The sequence below is a fragment of the Papilio machaon genome, chromosome 4, assembly GCF_912999745.1.
Source record: "Papilio machaon chromosome 4, ilPapMach1.1, whole genome shotgun sequence".
In the NCBI taxonomy this organism is placed as follows: Eukaryota; Metazoa; Arthropoda; class Insecta; order Lepidoptera; family Papilionidae; genus Papilio; species Papilio machaon.
In genome coordinates, this window is record NC_059989.1 from 4,285,450 (window position 1) to 4,300,955 (window position 15,506).

The 15,506-nt window shown below is 32.7% G+C and overlaps 3 protein-coding genes across 4 annotated transcripts in view; 1 reads left to right on the forward strand and 2 right to left on the reverse strand.

Annotated features, from left to right (window-relative positions):
* LOC106718525 (transmembrane protein 132E) overlaps positions 1-5,284 on the reverse strand; it is an 85,186-nt gene extending 79,902 nt beyond the window's left edge. For both annotated transcript variants that reach the window (XM_045686736.1, XM_045686737.1), the window contains exon 1: positions 4,852-5,284. In XM_045686736.1, the coding sequence (XP_045542692.1) occupies positions 4,852-4,894 (43 nt within the window). In that variant the 5' untranslated portion in view covers positions 4,895-5,284. The remainder of the gene's footprint in view (positions 1-4,851) is intronic.
* A 1,921-nt stretch (positions 5,285-7,205) lies between these two features.
* LOC106718463 (rRNA methyltransferase 3, mitochondrial) lies at positions 7,206-9,489 on the reverse strand. Its single transcript, XM_014512551.2, has 5 exons — positions 9,061-9,489; positions 8,676-8,923; positions 8,243-8,398; positions 7,724-8,018; positions 7,206-7,398 (listed from the first exon to the last, which is right to left on the reverse strand). Exons 1-5 carry the CDS (start codon positions 9,450-9,452, stop codon positions 7,233-7,235), a joined length of 1,257 nt encoding a protein of 418 aa, XP_014368037.2. The 5' UTR covers positions 9,453-9,489; the 3' UTR covers positions 7,206-7,232.
* Positions 9,490-10,079: 590 nt separating this feature from the next.
* LOC106718421 (protein kintoun) lies at positions 10,080-13,260 on the forward strand. The gene is made up of 3 exons (XM_014512493.2): positions 10,080-12,196; positions 12,535-12,655; positions 12,769-13,260. The coding sequence occupies exons 1-3, from the start codon at positions 10,191-10,193 to the stop codon at positions 13,159-13,161; spliced, it is 2,520 nt and encodes an 839-aa protein (XP_014367979.2). The 5' UTR covers positions 10,080-10,190; the 3' UTR covers positions 13,162-13,260.
* Positions 13,261-15,506: the final 2,246 nt, after the last annotated feature.

Consider the following 15,506-nt stretch of genomic DNA (forward strand, 5'->3'; position numbering starts at 1 on the left):
AAAACCTAATACAAGTTTTTATTCAGAAATCAAGAAAGAGAAATTTTTTATCACCACCAAATACAACATAGGATTAACGTGGCCTATTTTAGAATATATAAGATAATTAAAAAAATAATTATCAAATCTGAAAAATTCATTATCGCTTACGCCAGACAAGATTAAACTCCCACGCGCCTAATAAAAAATAATAAGATTTCAAAATTAATTAAAATTTCAATCAATTTCGAATTAAAACATATGTAGGTCAAAGCCTATTATAATATCAAATTTAGGTTGATTAAAATAGAATATCTCAACAATCTAAGCGGTTTTTATTATTTTAATTTACTCCATTGCGTAATATGAACATACATATTTCTGATGACTACGTAAAAATAGAATGGATAGAAATATAAAAGCCTGCTATTATACTAAACTAGCTCTTACCCGCGACTCTGTCCGCGCGGAATAAAAAAATAGAAAACGGGGTAAAAATTATCCTATGTCCGTTTCCTGGTTCTAAGCTACCTGCCCACCAATTTTCAGTCAAAACGATTCAGCCGTTCTTGAGTTATAAATAGTGTAACTAACACGACTTTCTTTTATATATATAGATTAATAGATATATTGCAAGAGAATAATCATAATAAGTGTTAATTTTAAAAACAGTACAATGTGAATATTAAACCTGTTCCATAATATGATACAGTAGTACGTGACAAAGTCTGAATTGATTTATAACCCTAATATTACTATGATAGAAATATATAAAAGAGTAATAAATTGATTTAGTTAAAAAACGACGTTTTCAATATGCATGAAAAGGGAATGATAAGGGTGCGAAAGGAAGAAATTTACTCCAACTTTTTACTTTTATTTTTTCTCGGTAAAAAACTTTTTGACTTACGTTTGAAATAAGATTTTTTGTCTAAAAAGCTCCAAAACAAAAGTTCTGTGAGGACCGTGAAGAGGAAATTGGGAATAAGTAAAAAAAAATCTGCCAGGGAGCGAACTGCCAAGATGTTTTATTTGAATAGAAAAAAATAGGAAATGGAAGATTGTCGAAGTAGTTGTACAATTGGAACACCGAGGAAAAAATCCAATACCTCTATTTGTTCTGTCTTCAAAGGGCCAACGATGATCGCCAACAAAATAATAGACTGCTGAACTTAGATTAAATGAATAACTGAATGTACTGAAAAAAATAGATTCGCGAGAAGAGGTGTCCTGCTTGCTTTAACTTAGTCTTGAATTACTGAATACTCTAGACTAAAACTACAATGTATATTTAAACATTTCTTACTTATTCTGAACTCGTTGCAAGCCTTAAGTAACATGAATATAATTATTAAAAATGTTACTAAGAATATTATGCCTTAAAATAAATTCTCGAAGTTTTGAAACACTTTTCTTAAAGATATGTTCCTTTAAGAGAGGATTCCGTCTCAGATTTTTACCTGCATTGTACACCTGTCGCTGGTTTTAACAAGAAAAAAAAGGTTGCAAAACTTGTAAGAGTTGCAGTATAATTAATCTACGTTTTTGTTAACTTTAAATTGAATTACGTTTAAGAAACTAATATTGTAAACTAAAACTAAATTTGTAGGCTTTGTTACCAAAATAACTCAGCAAAAATTGATACTATGTTACTCGTTTAAATATAAATATCTATCATTAACCTACAATTAAGTATAGTTTCAATAAATTGCTCGAAAACGGTCAAATTATAGTAAAATAAAACACAAAAAACATTAAAATTCAGTTTTGCAATCAAGACAGGAAAGATCTTTAATTAGGTCATTTTAAAAATATTTAGTCTGCACAAAAATCAGATGCAGAATATCAGTATCTGTTATTTTGTTTTGTGCGACAAAAAGAATGCTGCAAAGCTTTTAGTGCACGTCCGGAACATTCAAAAACAAAAGAGATATCCCCAAGCGCCTTGTCAATCCGTATTGAAAGTATGAATGCGGGAATTGTGTAATAACACCCAGACACACTATACAAAACGTTGCTAAAGAATTTGTACTACGATCTACAGATTACAATAATCAAAAGAGAAAAAAGAGAATAGAAGCATAAAATCAACAGATGTTTATTTAACAAATCTTTTTTGAATAACGAAACACATTGGTATTGTTACAACATATTGGAAACGAAATGCCAATGTTTTGTTGAAAATATTAATTTCAAGTATATCTTATTATTTATAAGTTTTTTATAAGAAACACTTTTTCTGAATGCATTCAGCATCAAATATTTTCTTAAACATATACCCAAGAAGAATTCTTACATCACGGACTATTAGTTAATGAGCAATATAGAGAATCAGCCGTAAGTGTAGCCATTCAGCGGTTACCCAATCATCTCTATGTCATCCTACTCTATATATGGGGTCATTGTAGCAGATTTTCGTCCTCCAGATCCATCTATCATTCGTCATTTCAGTCGTCTCTCTTGTATTGATAGTTTGTTAATGTTTCTTTGGATATCCAGGCTTAAAATTCTTTTTTTCAAAAAAGCTTTTGTTAGACCTCTATACGACTACAATAAAGCTATTTTAGATACTCCACAAAAATATTTTTCCGTAAGCTTCCTTTAAAATAGTTAAAAATAGATAATTCAGTTACATACAATAAACGTTTAATAATTTTGCAACTACTTATATAATCCAAGGTCAATTTATCCCAATCACATTCATTCAACTTATCACATCATTAGACATTTCGTAAGCAAATGCATCGATTGGTGCCAACTAGTCTTGTAACACTAGTACTAGTTTTAGCAAACAGCTTTTAATCAATCAAGTATGAGAAGTAAGGTAGATAAAGTTGCTTGAATGAACTATCTCAACCTGGGAAGGTTGCATTTACATAAAAGACTGGCAACATTCTTTAAGTATTAATTATTTGTGGTAGATATGCAAATTTTCTAAATACTTTATGAGTTAAACCTTAGCGCTTCGCAAAAAAATATTAATGTTCTCTCAAATATAATATAATTGGCCGATAAAAATCTTTACTCGCTTTTCCTAAACTCATGTCTTAAATATAAAAGTGGGATACGATTCAGTACATCCATAATAATCTTAACGATGAATTCTTACGTTACAACACAAAATAATTTATTATTATCATATGACACTTATAGGACCTTCACCTAATGATAAGTGATCTATCCGTCGATGTCTATGCGATATTTATAAGACTTTAACAGAGATTTTAATGTCAAGACTTTAATAAAAAACTCATATGTTGCTATAACTAAATTAATTCCTTTATATTAACGTAAGAAAAATATAAAACGGATGATTAAAATTGGAATGGTCGACATAAATTTGAATCACAACATCGAATAAAATTGCTCTTGCGTACAAATATAAAGTATTTTCAGGATAACTATTCTGAAAATACTTTATATTTGTACGTACACATACATACAATACAAACAATCTATTCCTACGAATAAGATAAAAAGTACACTTCGAGAAATAAATTGGAACACGCAAAAAATTACTTTATCTCCATCTCAAAGTGTCCCGTTTGTTTCTTGAAGCGCGTGGGACGAGGGTTTTGACAAGCTTATGACTTATTTCTCAGGACCGATGATAAATTGAGAGGCATTAGTGTTGCTTATGGAATTTACTCATATGATACGTACGTTATGTAAAATAATTATAATTTGCCAGTTCCTCAATATTATTAAACCGCGTCGCTTAAAGCTTAATTAAAGATTATTGACTCTAAACAGTGAAAACACGTATTTTTGGTAGCAGCAGCAGGGACAGCTTTCCCCTACTAGAGAACCGAAAAAATCTATGTTAATAAAATTGGAGTGTCAATATGTAATATCGGGAAAAATATAATATTTCGTACACGTTGTGTATCACGTGTATTTTTTTTATTTCTGTCTGTCTGTATGTCTGTCCGAAGACCATGTATGTTCCGGGTAATCTCCGGAACGGCTAGACCGATTGTGACGAGACTTTAACGGTAAGGTAGCTGATACACGCGGACATGTTATAGCCTACTTTATTTTAATTAACTATACTTTTCGATAGTTTTGCGCTGACGATGTCGCGGGCGACCTCTAGTATGAAATTAAAATAAACTACTTCGAAATATTAAAATTCTTCCTACATCTAGGCTAGCTCATCAGATGGCGATGCTCTTAGTGGTAAGCATGACCGTTCTTAATCAACAATCAATACTCTTCTTATATCACAGAAAGATACGAAAGATGTGTCGGTCTACTAAAATAATCTTGTACTAGATTTTTTTAACGCTATTATTCACTTCAAATTCAAATCATAGGATCCGATTGCTACTTTAACTTGATCATCATTAAAAAGTTGCAGCTTTAATCCTGAAAATACCAAAAATAGGAGGACAACGGTTGAAGTGGAGATATACCAATAAGAGGCGCGGCTCAATTTATCTTGTGTCTGTTCACCCAATATTTTCTGTGGCAGATGCTTACAGCCCTGAAGTATCCTTGCGTATAATTATTAGTTAATATTTTCTTTTAAATCAAAAGTGACTAACGTGCTTAAAATATTACTTAAGATGCTATTTGAAAATAAATTCTTACATTACATTTTTCTAATAAATTACTTAAATTTAACTTAAAGGTAATACTAAAATGCATAAAATTTAATATGCAAAAGCGGTAGTTTCCAATGTGATCAAAATTTAATTCAAATTCACAAAACAAACTTAGGTTAGCTTAAGTGCAACTCAGAAAAGTCCGAAATAGAGGAAAAAAAGGCATTTATAATTATTTATAGCAATTAATACAACAAACATGCATTAGTGTAAAAAGATTTGTTTGGATATAGAAAAAGCTGGACAACGGCAAGAATGTTCTTACCTGTTAAGAAGATCAGTATAAATGCCCTCATGTTGATTTTCATCACGGGACCCCCGTTAATTGTCAGACGCCAGTGATTACAAGAAGAGCGGCGTTGCCATTGTCGTAACTTTGTAAGGCCAATGTTTACGCGACTCAGCTGACGTCCTCAACTACGTTCGCTAAAGCACACACTCGCGCACTGCGGGACCCGCACGCTGCGGTGTCAACGGCCACAAGCTTACGAGAAAAACCAGATAATCGGCGAAAGCTGTCCTCTTCAGATGCTACGGTCGTAGCCACCGCAGCCGATGTTATTACGCGCGGTGCTCATTCATGTTTTTTAACATCGACATCGGAAACTAACTGACAGATGATATCAGTGATGAAAACATGACACGCGACTGGAGAGAGGATCCCGCGCGCGATCTGTAGCTCACGACGGCTGACTCGCGAGTTGCGTGAGCGAGCTTCGTGCCGGCGGGGGCGGTGTGCGGGGTGCGGGGCCCGCGCCTGCGCGCCTCTCCTACCGCCCCCGCTCCGTCCGCACCGCGCCACCTACAGTATTGACCGACGACGCCTTCTTCCCACTCCTTTCCACATTACACATCCTTAACTAGGCACTACGAATTCTCCCTTAAAAAATCCCCTTAATACACCCCTCCCATACTAGTTTACCAAAAATGAAGTTAACTGACAGGTCTTGACGACATTGGTAAATGGACAAGTCAAAATCAATGAAATAATATTTATATTTATATTTGTATCAATGAATACCTACTTTAAAATAAACAATACAATAAAAAAATATGATACACATAAGATATAAGGAGTGACTACTTAACTTACATTTGATTTGGGGAAGAAATGTAGAAGTTAAGCTAGCCTATTTTAATCCCTTGCAAAAAGCTCATTAAACCTTTGCATTAAAGACTTAGGTCCCTAAACTTACTTAATAGCGATGAGCTTTGTAAAAGCCAGGTGACAAATATTGTCATCATCCTTAATATCAGCCTTTATCCACGCATTACTGATGCCTGTTTTACATTTGGCCAGTACAGTACAGTGGCGCTCACAATCAACAACACTAACTGGCGCCACACTGGTGAGCCAAAACAATCCATATCACGCCAGCGCTACTGTCCTACTGTACTGGTATTATGTAAACCAGCCTTGAAGTCGTTGCTTTAAGCCTAACGTCATGTAAGTTGGTTGAAAAAAATACTTTTTTATTTTATATCACAAAATAAACATGAAGGTAATATTGTTTAATTTATGACTTTATATAAAAACGTCTGTATTCTTGCCAAGTAAGACATTGATCTAGTGTCCTACAGACTATGTCTAGGACCTATTTGGCTTAGAATAGTGTTAGCGATCAGTGACGCAAATAATTACGTCATTACTTTTATTGTATAGAGTTTTACGCTAATGCCGTTCATTTCTTATTTTTATTGCATTTTATGACATTAATAAAATTGAAACAGAGCTTAGAAAGTAATAGAAATGTACAAGAAAGTATAATATTTCTAAGAGCTTCTTTTTTTTTACATCTTTTCAATGATTTTCGGAGTCTAGAGTTAAAGCTTGTTTTTTTTTGTTAAGTTTAAAGTATTCAGTTACAAAATGTTTCTAACGATTTTTTTTTGTAGTTTCGTGGAAAACTAATTTTCATGTTGCCAAAAGCTGCTTGTGGCGTTCCACTTTAAATGTCTACGAATTAAACAGTGCCAAAATTATGTAATATACTTTATGCTCAATCGAATTCGAACTTTTTTTGGGTTAAGTGTGCCATTTTAAACAAGCACTGGGAACAACGAGGTGATTATCGACGCAACGCCCATGGACGTTACACCATTTGAACTGTAGAAGCGTTGCCGGTCTTCAAGAAAAATGTACGTTTCATATTATGAAACAATATTAAGTTCTTTCAGAGATAAACGAGAGCTAAAACATCAATTATCCTTGCTAAGTGCATGCTAGTTAGTCGTATATAGCAGATTATTCCAAATGCAACATATGCACGTGCCTACTGCCAGGGTGTAAGATATGAACTGAAAATTTTCGGCGCCAGTGTTTCTGTCGTCGTAAGAAGCGCCGAAATGTTTTTCATTCACACTGATTGGAAATATGTACTTTCGAAAACAGAATTTAGTTTTATTCATATTTATTATTAGTATTATATTTTAGAAAAATATCCCATTTTACCTTTCCAAGCTTTTCGTATGGAAATGTAGGGAAGGGGAAGTGGATTTATCGGGTGGGAGGGGGCGCATAGAAAGGAAAATAATCTCTGCGTCACTGTGTGTCCCCTTCTGTCAATGAGCAGAAGTTACTCCACCACCTTATACTATTAAAAAATCAAATTATGGTCTAAAAATTTTATTTAATAGTATAAATATCTAAGTTTTCATTGCTTGTCTTTCCAGCTTGGCTTTTGCAGCAGCTTGCGTAAGTTGTTTTCGTATTTCAAATGCAATGACCGCAGCGGCCATACCCGTGTTCAAACTGTCCACACCTTTGTGAAGAGGTATATGCAATCTTGAGCCATTGTTACTTACTCCTAATCTGTGAGCAAAAAGAAAAAAATCATTTATAATAATTGAGTTTATGAAATGTTCTTATAAACATTAAAACACAAAAAACAATATTATTATTATGTACTAGCTGTTGCCCGCGACTACGACTCTATGCCAAATTTCATCTAAATCCGTTGAGCCGTTCTGGAGATACCTCCAAACAAACATCCACCCATCCATCCAAACATTCACATTTATAATATTAGTAAGACTATAAAACAGAAATCGTTGCGATTCAAAATAGTTTCTAAATTCAAATTCAAAATTATTTTAAATAAAAAACGTAAAAAATAATTGATATTAATCAGACTTACCTATAGCTCATTTCACTAATACTTTCAGTCTCTCCGCCTATGATGAGAGTTACATGATTTAAAGCAGAAAAATCAACTCCATAATATGGCAACACAGGTATTTCAGAGCCAGCTTTGCTGACTTCTTCTGTTTTGTTTTCAGCAAAGTCAGTGTTGCTATCAGCAATAAAAAGTGAAGTGTCAGAGGGTAAATGTTGTGGCATTTCTTCCCATTCTATTGAAGGATATATAGGAAGTCTGAAATGAGCTCCTGCAGCACTCCTCATTACTTTTGAATCCCAGACATCAACACAACCTAAAAAAAAAAATTCAACACATTTAGTGCCACTAACTCGTCTTGCTCAGTGTTATATGAAAAATAATAGCAGCATGGAATATGTTAACTTTAGTGTAGTTAAGTTTAGTGTAGTACTATAAAAATAAATTTCCTCAATGGTCAACTTTCAATCAATTCTAAAATTTATAACAATTTTTTTTAATGCTATTGTTGGTTTTATCATAGTTGTATGTATTTCTTACCCTTGCTTACTAAAACTTTCTCACAACCAACACCAACAGCTGCTCGAAGTATAGCACCCAGGTTACCTGGTACTCTTATATTATCACACAGAAACTGAAGAGGCAGTGGTTTTGAAAATCTCTTTATTTTATCTGGTGATGGCATTTCAAATACACCTAAAAAAAATTCAAATATATATATAACTTACAATCTCCAATTTACATAATATGGGTTTTTACATGTAAACAATATAAAATTGTATGAAACTCATACCATTTTATATTTACTCATGAAATCAACATGTTTTAAGCTATGATAATTCACTATGTATTAAATTAATTATATATAATTAAATCAATGAATAATATAAAAAAAGTCCCAAAATGCACTGGCTAATTTTTGAAATTATAAAAATATGTATAAATCAGCTATGAAAGTATGTCATATACTTACCCACAATACCGGGACATGTTTCAACATCTGACCATAATTCCATTTCCTTATATGGTATTTTATATATTTGTATGCCTGTTTTTGGCATAAATGGCCTTATATTATTTAAATCTTCTTTGCGACTGAATAATATGTACTGTAAGTTACATTTGGCTTCCAACCCATCAACTATCATACGCCAACCTTCTACCATTATTTGGTTACTGCGTAGCCTTTCCTTTTTTGACTTCAATTTTACAAAAAGTGAGCTGGAAAATGTGTAAACAAACACAATGATAGGCTATGTGTAAAAACTATAAAATTCTAGAGTACTAGAATAATGATACTGTACATACATAACAAATTATGATACTATGAAATTAAAAAATAAGGTTAAATGCATTACCTTATCTTAGTATCATTATCCTTTAACTTTTCATATATTATTTCATTGTTATCATCAAATACTTTTTTCTGGCTTAGATAAAACAACCTCTTTTTAAATACCGTTTCTTTTTTATCTTTAACTTCTTTAAAATTTATTTTTGTGTGTAATGGTTCTTCCAAGGTCTCATTATTTTTTTGGGATGTTTCTTTCTTGGTTGTCTTTTTAAAATCATTTAAGTCCAACTCAATGACTTTTTCTTTTCGCAATTGAATATTATCTTTTGGTTCAAACGGTAATATTACTTTTGCAGGATTTCTGTGCATCCACCTACCATAATGCCGAGCAAATCTGAATGTTGCTGAATGGATTGTAACAGTTTGCAGTAACGGGCGACATAAAGTGTTCGCCATTATAAAACTTTTATGTCTACTTTTACTTATTTTATTCAACTTTATCCTATTTTATTCAATGTATAACTTATTCAATTCAATTTCCAAGCAGTGGCTTTTAGGTGTATAACTTATTAATAACCTCCAAAGCCACCATAACAATTGATGACACTGACAGCTGACAGCTGACAATAATAAGCTTTTTTTTCGCCCATGGCTATAGTCTTTCGACATTTATAACATTTTTAAAATATAAAAGTGTTTTTTTAGTTTAAAATGTAGGATAAATTAAAAATGTAAAATGTAGGTAAGGACTGACCAAAAGTATGAAAAACACTGTTCTGAGTGCGCCATAATCTTCCTTGATATTGCAACATATTACGTCAGTACATCAAACTGTACGTACAGTTCAGTAGTACAGTTCTCATATAGAAAAACTCACACAGAAAACGTTGACTGATGCCCTACTTTTTAACGAAGCTCTTTTGTTTTTTTTACTATTGTAAAAGAACCTTGCTGGAGACATTAACAGGAGATAGAACAGGTTCCAGTTGGCAAATAATAATCGTATTTTCTTATTTTAACTGTTGCGTTGCTGGCAGCCTTTTTTTATTCCTAGCAACATTCTAAATCTCATTACTTACGTCAACTCTCAACATATCATTTCAGAAATTGTCATCTGTGTACATCAGCTGAAAATTATCGTGTTTATGCGTAGTACTTGTGTTTATTTTTATATCGTTACAATTGATAGACAAGATGGCAACAGGAGTAAAACCTCGTGACGATGAACCAACTCTTACAAGGACTGATATTGAGGCAATTCAAGAAGCCATGAAAAGTAAGAAATTTCGAGAAATGTTAGCCGACTACTGCGATGAAGTACGTGACCCGGCGAATCAAGCTCTCTATCAAAAAGAAATGACCCAATTGGAAAAGGAAAGGGGCTATGATATCACTTTTATTAATCCAAAAGGTGGCTATGTTATTAAAACAAGCGTCGCTGGCGATAGAAAAGCGTTTATAAACATTTGTAGTAATGAGAACATCGGCAAACCATCACATTCCGTGGAGAGCGTAAACGGCCAGAAAGGTATGAATTGGCAAATCCCTTATTCATTGATCCCTCCAAGGGAAGATTATGATAACAATAAACAGAGGTGTATAATTTACGATGTTGTTTTCCACCCCGACACATTGCGCATGGCAGAGGTTAACGAACGATTTCGAGAAATCGTAAACAAGACGGCCTTCGATGGTCTTCAGAGTACTTATAAAATCCATTTGGACATTAACAATTGTCGTTTTCCTAAATCCAATTACAAAGGAATGACTACATCTGCAGTTTTTAGAAAAGAAGATCCTAATTTTAAGCCCCCGACAGAGGAAGAGAATAAGAATATTTCGCCGGAAATAATAGAAAAATTATACCCTCAGCATAATTACACAAATCATAATGAGCAGGAAAATAGTAAGGTAAAAACTCAGGCAAAGGGAAAAGCTGGGTCTGGGAAAAACGAATTCTCACACTCAATGAATGAAGGTTACACAATACCTAAGTATGTAGTAAAACAGCAGAAAAACGTAGATTTACAAGATTACACCTTTCATAAAAATAGCAAACAGTACTCTGCAATCCCAAGTCAATTGGTTGTGGAGATTAACTTGCCCTTGATTTCTTCTACTAAAGATTGCATTTTGGATGTAAATGAGAAATCTCTAAGTTTGGTTGTGGAAAAACCTGCAAAATACAAACTTAATTTGTCACTTCCTTATCCAGTTGATGATAATTGTGGTAATGCTAAATTTGACAAAACAAAACACATGTTAATTGTCACTTTACCGGTAATAAGAAATGTACAAGACACTGTTCATGACAATATGAAGTTGCTTAAAGTAGACAGCGGTGTTGAAAGTGAAGAAAATTCTGGTTCCCAAAGTGATGAAGATAATACTAATGAGAAAAAAATTATTGTATTAAGTTCTAATAAAACTTCTGATTTAAATCCTCCTGAATTAGAAAAAGAAACAATAGCAGATGAACCATTCTTAGAAACTTCCATTAGTTACATACTGCCACCTTATACACATAATATCTTAGATGATGTAATAGCATTTACTTTCCATGTAAAGAACACAGAGCCAGAATCCGTACTGGTGAAGAATGATGGTAATGAAATTACCATAAAGTTCACAACAATTGGTTCTGGTTTTGTGCCAGTGCATCATGCAGCTATTATTGTCTTTGAGGACAACATTAAATTTAAGACGGTGACTGGAGAAGCTTGGGATAATAATGTAATACTTCAACTAGAGCTTGATGGTGATGTTCCTCAAAATTTCAATATTGGATTGACTAAAGATACCATGACCACTGAACGCCTCGATGCATCTCAGTTAAAACAGTCTCATCAAGTTGAAGAAAGTAATGTTGTTAGTTCTCAAGATGAAGTTCAAGCACCATTTGTTGAAGTTACTAACTTGGGATTGGAGACAAATATTGTTGTCTCATCTAACTCCGGTAAGGATGAGGAATGCGAAAGGGAGAAAGAAAATGATATTGTTTGGGTTAATTCCGGTACATGTGAGAATGGTGCTAAGAGTATTCTTCGTAAATCAATGTCAATGATGCGTAGCTTTTCCGAATCTAGTGTGGGTGATGTTGCATCATCAATGGACTATATTAGTTCAGATTGTATCCCAGAGGAGTCCAGCTTGAAAAAGACTGTTAGGTTTAGTGATGTTATTGCGAGACAATTCTACAGGTTAGTGTTTTAATTAGCACTACGTATAGTAAAGAATATGTGAATCAGAGGCTCTAATTGATCATTTTCGTACAAGAGTTAAACTAATAGATGCTACAAAACTTTTCCATCCCCAGCAGTATTGTTATGTTAAAACAAAATAAACATGTTTGTGTCTAATCTACAATTTTCCATTAATTTAGAGCTGTTATCTTATCTCGCTGACATAATCTCACGTTATAGGCATGTTTGGATTACGTTAGTTGCGTGTAAAATTGTATCGTAAAGGTGTAATTTACCAAATCTTAATAATGTTATACAGTTAGTTTTAATGTAAATGTTTTTTTTTATATTTTCAGATATAATTCATCTATAGAAGGTCAAAAGAAGAAAAATCAGAGAAGGAAAAGTAAAAAACGGAACCAAGAAAGACGTAAAAGTGAGAGTGAGGCTGAAGAAGAAACAAATAATTCTATTAAGGTAAATTTTAATTCAAATTGTGTTTTAATATTGAGAGATATGTTAGAAGAAGATTTTTCTATACTTTTTAAAATACGGACTTTTGTATTTATTTTGATTTAAAAATATTTCAGTCAACAAAGCCAAGGATAAAATCTGTACTAAAACAGAGACGTGACAGCGGGCTTGCGGATACATCTGATGCAGAAGCAGAATGCAAGAACATGCCATCTGACTCGGAGTTGTCCTGTGACAGCACCAATACTGGCAATAAAGATGTTAACGCTAATGCTGGAGACACATCAACCCTAAATATTGTTGATAAAAATGGTAATACAAGTAGTAAGTTTGAACCTCACATATGGAAATCGAAAAAACAGCCCATTACCAATGTTAGAAAACAAAACCCTATAACTTGTGATAATATAAAACATGCTACGGATTTCTACAATCCGGAAAAACTAAACAAAGGTCAATATACCGAAGTTATGTTTAAGAATGATCTCATATTTGATTTGGACATGTGAGGAAAATGTCCCATTTCAAAGAAGCCATAAATATATAATGATATTTTAACTTAGTATATAGTGTTGCACCAGTAGTTTTGTTGTGTAGATTTGTGAATTGGGGAATATTTGTTTTATGTATCTTTCCATTTTGTGTAATTGTTTCTTTACACAGAAAGATTTCCTATATGTTAGCTAGAGTTTATGACAATGGTTTTGTAGTCAACTTAAATACTTTTGTAAATTTAATTTATCCATTGTTTGTGTCAATTATTAATTACAAATATGTATTTAAAAATTAAATAAAATTAAGATTGCTTAAATTTTACAATGCAAATAAGATAAATGTAAAACTTAGTTGAAATAATTGGATAATATGAGAGCAGGCTCATTTTGGACAATATTTTTTTAGGAATGCGTTTAAAGGTACAAATTAGATTATTATTGTGGTAAGGCACATCATTTAACTGGCAACACCTACCTCTAGTTATACGATACGAATCTTTTTACACCGTCATAGAATAAATATCATAGACTAACAACATTTTATTAATAATTTTTAAATCTTTTGGAGAAAGTATTACCCGGCCACAGGTACAAAGGTACTTGCTCAATTCTTGTTAGTGCCTTGTTTAAAGTATTTTGATTGATTACTGTTAGTATTGGGTCCATTTATGAGACCCAAATGTTTAATTGGTTTGAGCTGTTGTCATAAACCATGCATTTAATTTTGTTAGTATATAATGTAGTGTGTATTTAATTTTAGATATGTTTAACAAAAAAAGTTTAAACGGAGAATGTGATGATTTAATTATTGGTTTAATAGAAAATCAAAATATTATGATTTGTTTTTTCATTCCAACTCTAATCATTTCCCCTTTGTGTAACTGATATAATTTGGGTTATATCCGCATATAGTTTTTGCTACAAGCTCACTTCAGTGGACCTAGCACGAATATTTGTGACAATGACCATCGTATCTTTATCGATAAAATTTGTGCAGCGGTCGTAAAGTACACCAAGAATCATACTCATTTTAATATAAATGACGATACGAGAGTGTTTGTCACAAATATTCGTGCAAAGCCCACAGATGCTAACTGACCACAAAAAATACAAAATTCAGAATGATTTCAGAAACCCATTATTTCCTATCAGTATCCTGTAGCCATTTACACCGAACCGATTTATTCAGTTTAATAAAGTAAGGTGAAAAGAATGTTTGTCAATGTTATTTACTTTTATTACAAAAAGAAACTACATACATAAAAAGATTGAAATAAGTGTAATTTCGAACGAAAGTCACGCTCGTTAGTTTACCATTTCTGCCACTCCATAGCCCGTGCGCTGTCAGCGCGAAGCAGTGATTGGAATTGAGAACCCTGGACTTTACAGGGACATATTTATAAATCGAAGCCAGCTGATAGTAAGTAAAAATTATTCATGTTATATAAATAAGACAATACATAAAGCAAAAATTTATGTGGTCGTTATTTATAAAATATATGTATGTCAAGTGAGAAGAAAATGTTCCGTGCGCACATTTCAAGGTTTTTTACCTTAAAATAAAGTTAAATTGGGCCTTCTTACGATTTATTAAATTTAACAATCCCAGTTTGTTGGGGTTTTGCATCTGTCGACGATTATACAATGATTGAGGGACCAATAACACTGAGTTATGGAGGTATTTTGTGTGCCATAAATACCGTGCTAAGAATTTCTGAGCCGCATTTTTTTTATAAAATACAAAGTAAGAGGTAAAAGCGATAAGAGATTTGTCTATTGCCTTCATGTCGTTGTGGAAGTGTGCTCTGACAATTTACGTGTCTCGGATATGATTATATGTCTAACGTTGCAAAACAACTTTAATCTGTCAGTCACGTACGTTTTGCATATTTGTTAACGTTTTCAATGATATGGAAGAATTCTTGAATCTTGATAGCTTATTTAAAAATTATGTTTCAGACAAAGACTTAAGTATATTTCACCAAACAAGTCATAAAATAATGTCCATAATTCCTTCTTTACAGTTTGCTATAATTTTATATGCATACCTTTATAAGTAGATAGTTAAATTTGCCCTGAATAAACATACAAAGTACAACAAACGTAATAAAATAAATATATTCCTAGAGTGAATGTTGAAAAAACAGCGGGTGCCATTTTTCCCTTTGAACGAGTTTGTTCGTCAGGAGCAGAAATTAATTTCGTGTAATTTCTCGGATGAAAAATACGGGCTCTGTACAAACAGACGACCGAAGAAAAGACAGTTTTTGCATAGGGAATTGTTTATAAAACTAATTTTGTCTTTGTTGTACATATTATCAAGTTGTTTTTTATCTGTTTTCATGTTTTAATTGTGTTAC

Bases quoted from the DNA above. Each gene is read 5' to 3' on its own strand.
- LOC106718463 (XM_014512551.2), bottom strand. From the start codon at position 9,452: ATGGCGAACACTTTATGTCGCCCGTTACTGCAAACTGTTACAATCCAT. The intron at 8,399-8,675 runs GTAAGTATATGA...AATTTTTTTTAG, and splicing joins AACATGTCCCGGTATTGTGG to GTGTATTTGAAATGCCATCA. The intron at 8,019-8,242 runs GTAAGAAATACA...TTTTTTTTTTAG, and splicing joins GAAAGTTTTAGTAAGCAAGG to GTTGTGTTGATGTCTGGGAT.
- LOC106718421 (XM_014512493.2), top strand. From the start codon at position 10,191: ATGGCAACAGGAGTAAAACCTCGTGACGATGAACCAACTCTTACAAGG. The intron at 12,197-12,534 runs GTTAGTGTTTTA...TTATATTTTCAG, and splicing joins ATTGCGAGACAATTCTACAG to ATATAATTCATCTATAGAAG. The intron at 12,656-12,768 runs GTAAATTTTAAT...AAAATATTTCAG, and splicing joins AAACAAATAATTCTATTAAG to TCAACAAAGCCAAGGATAAA.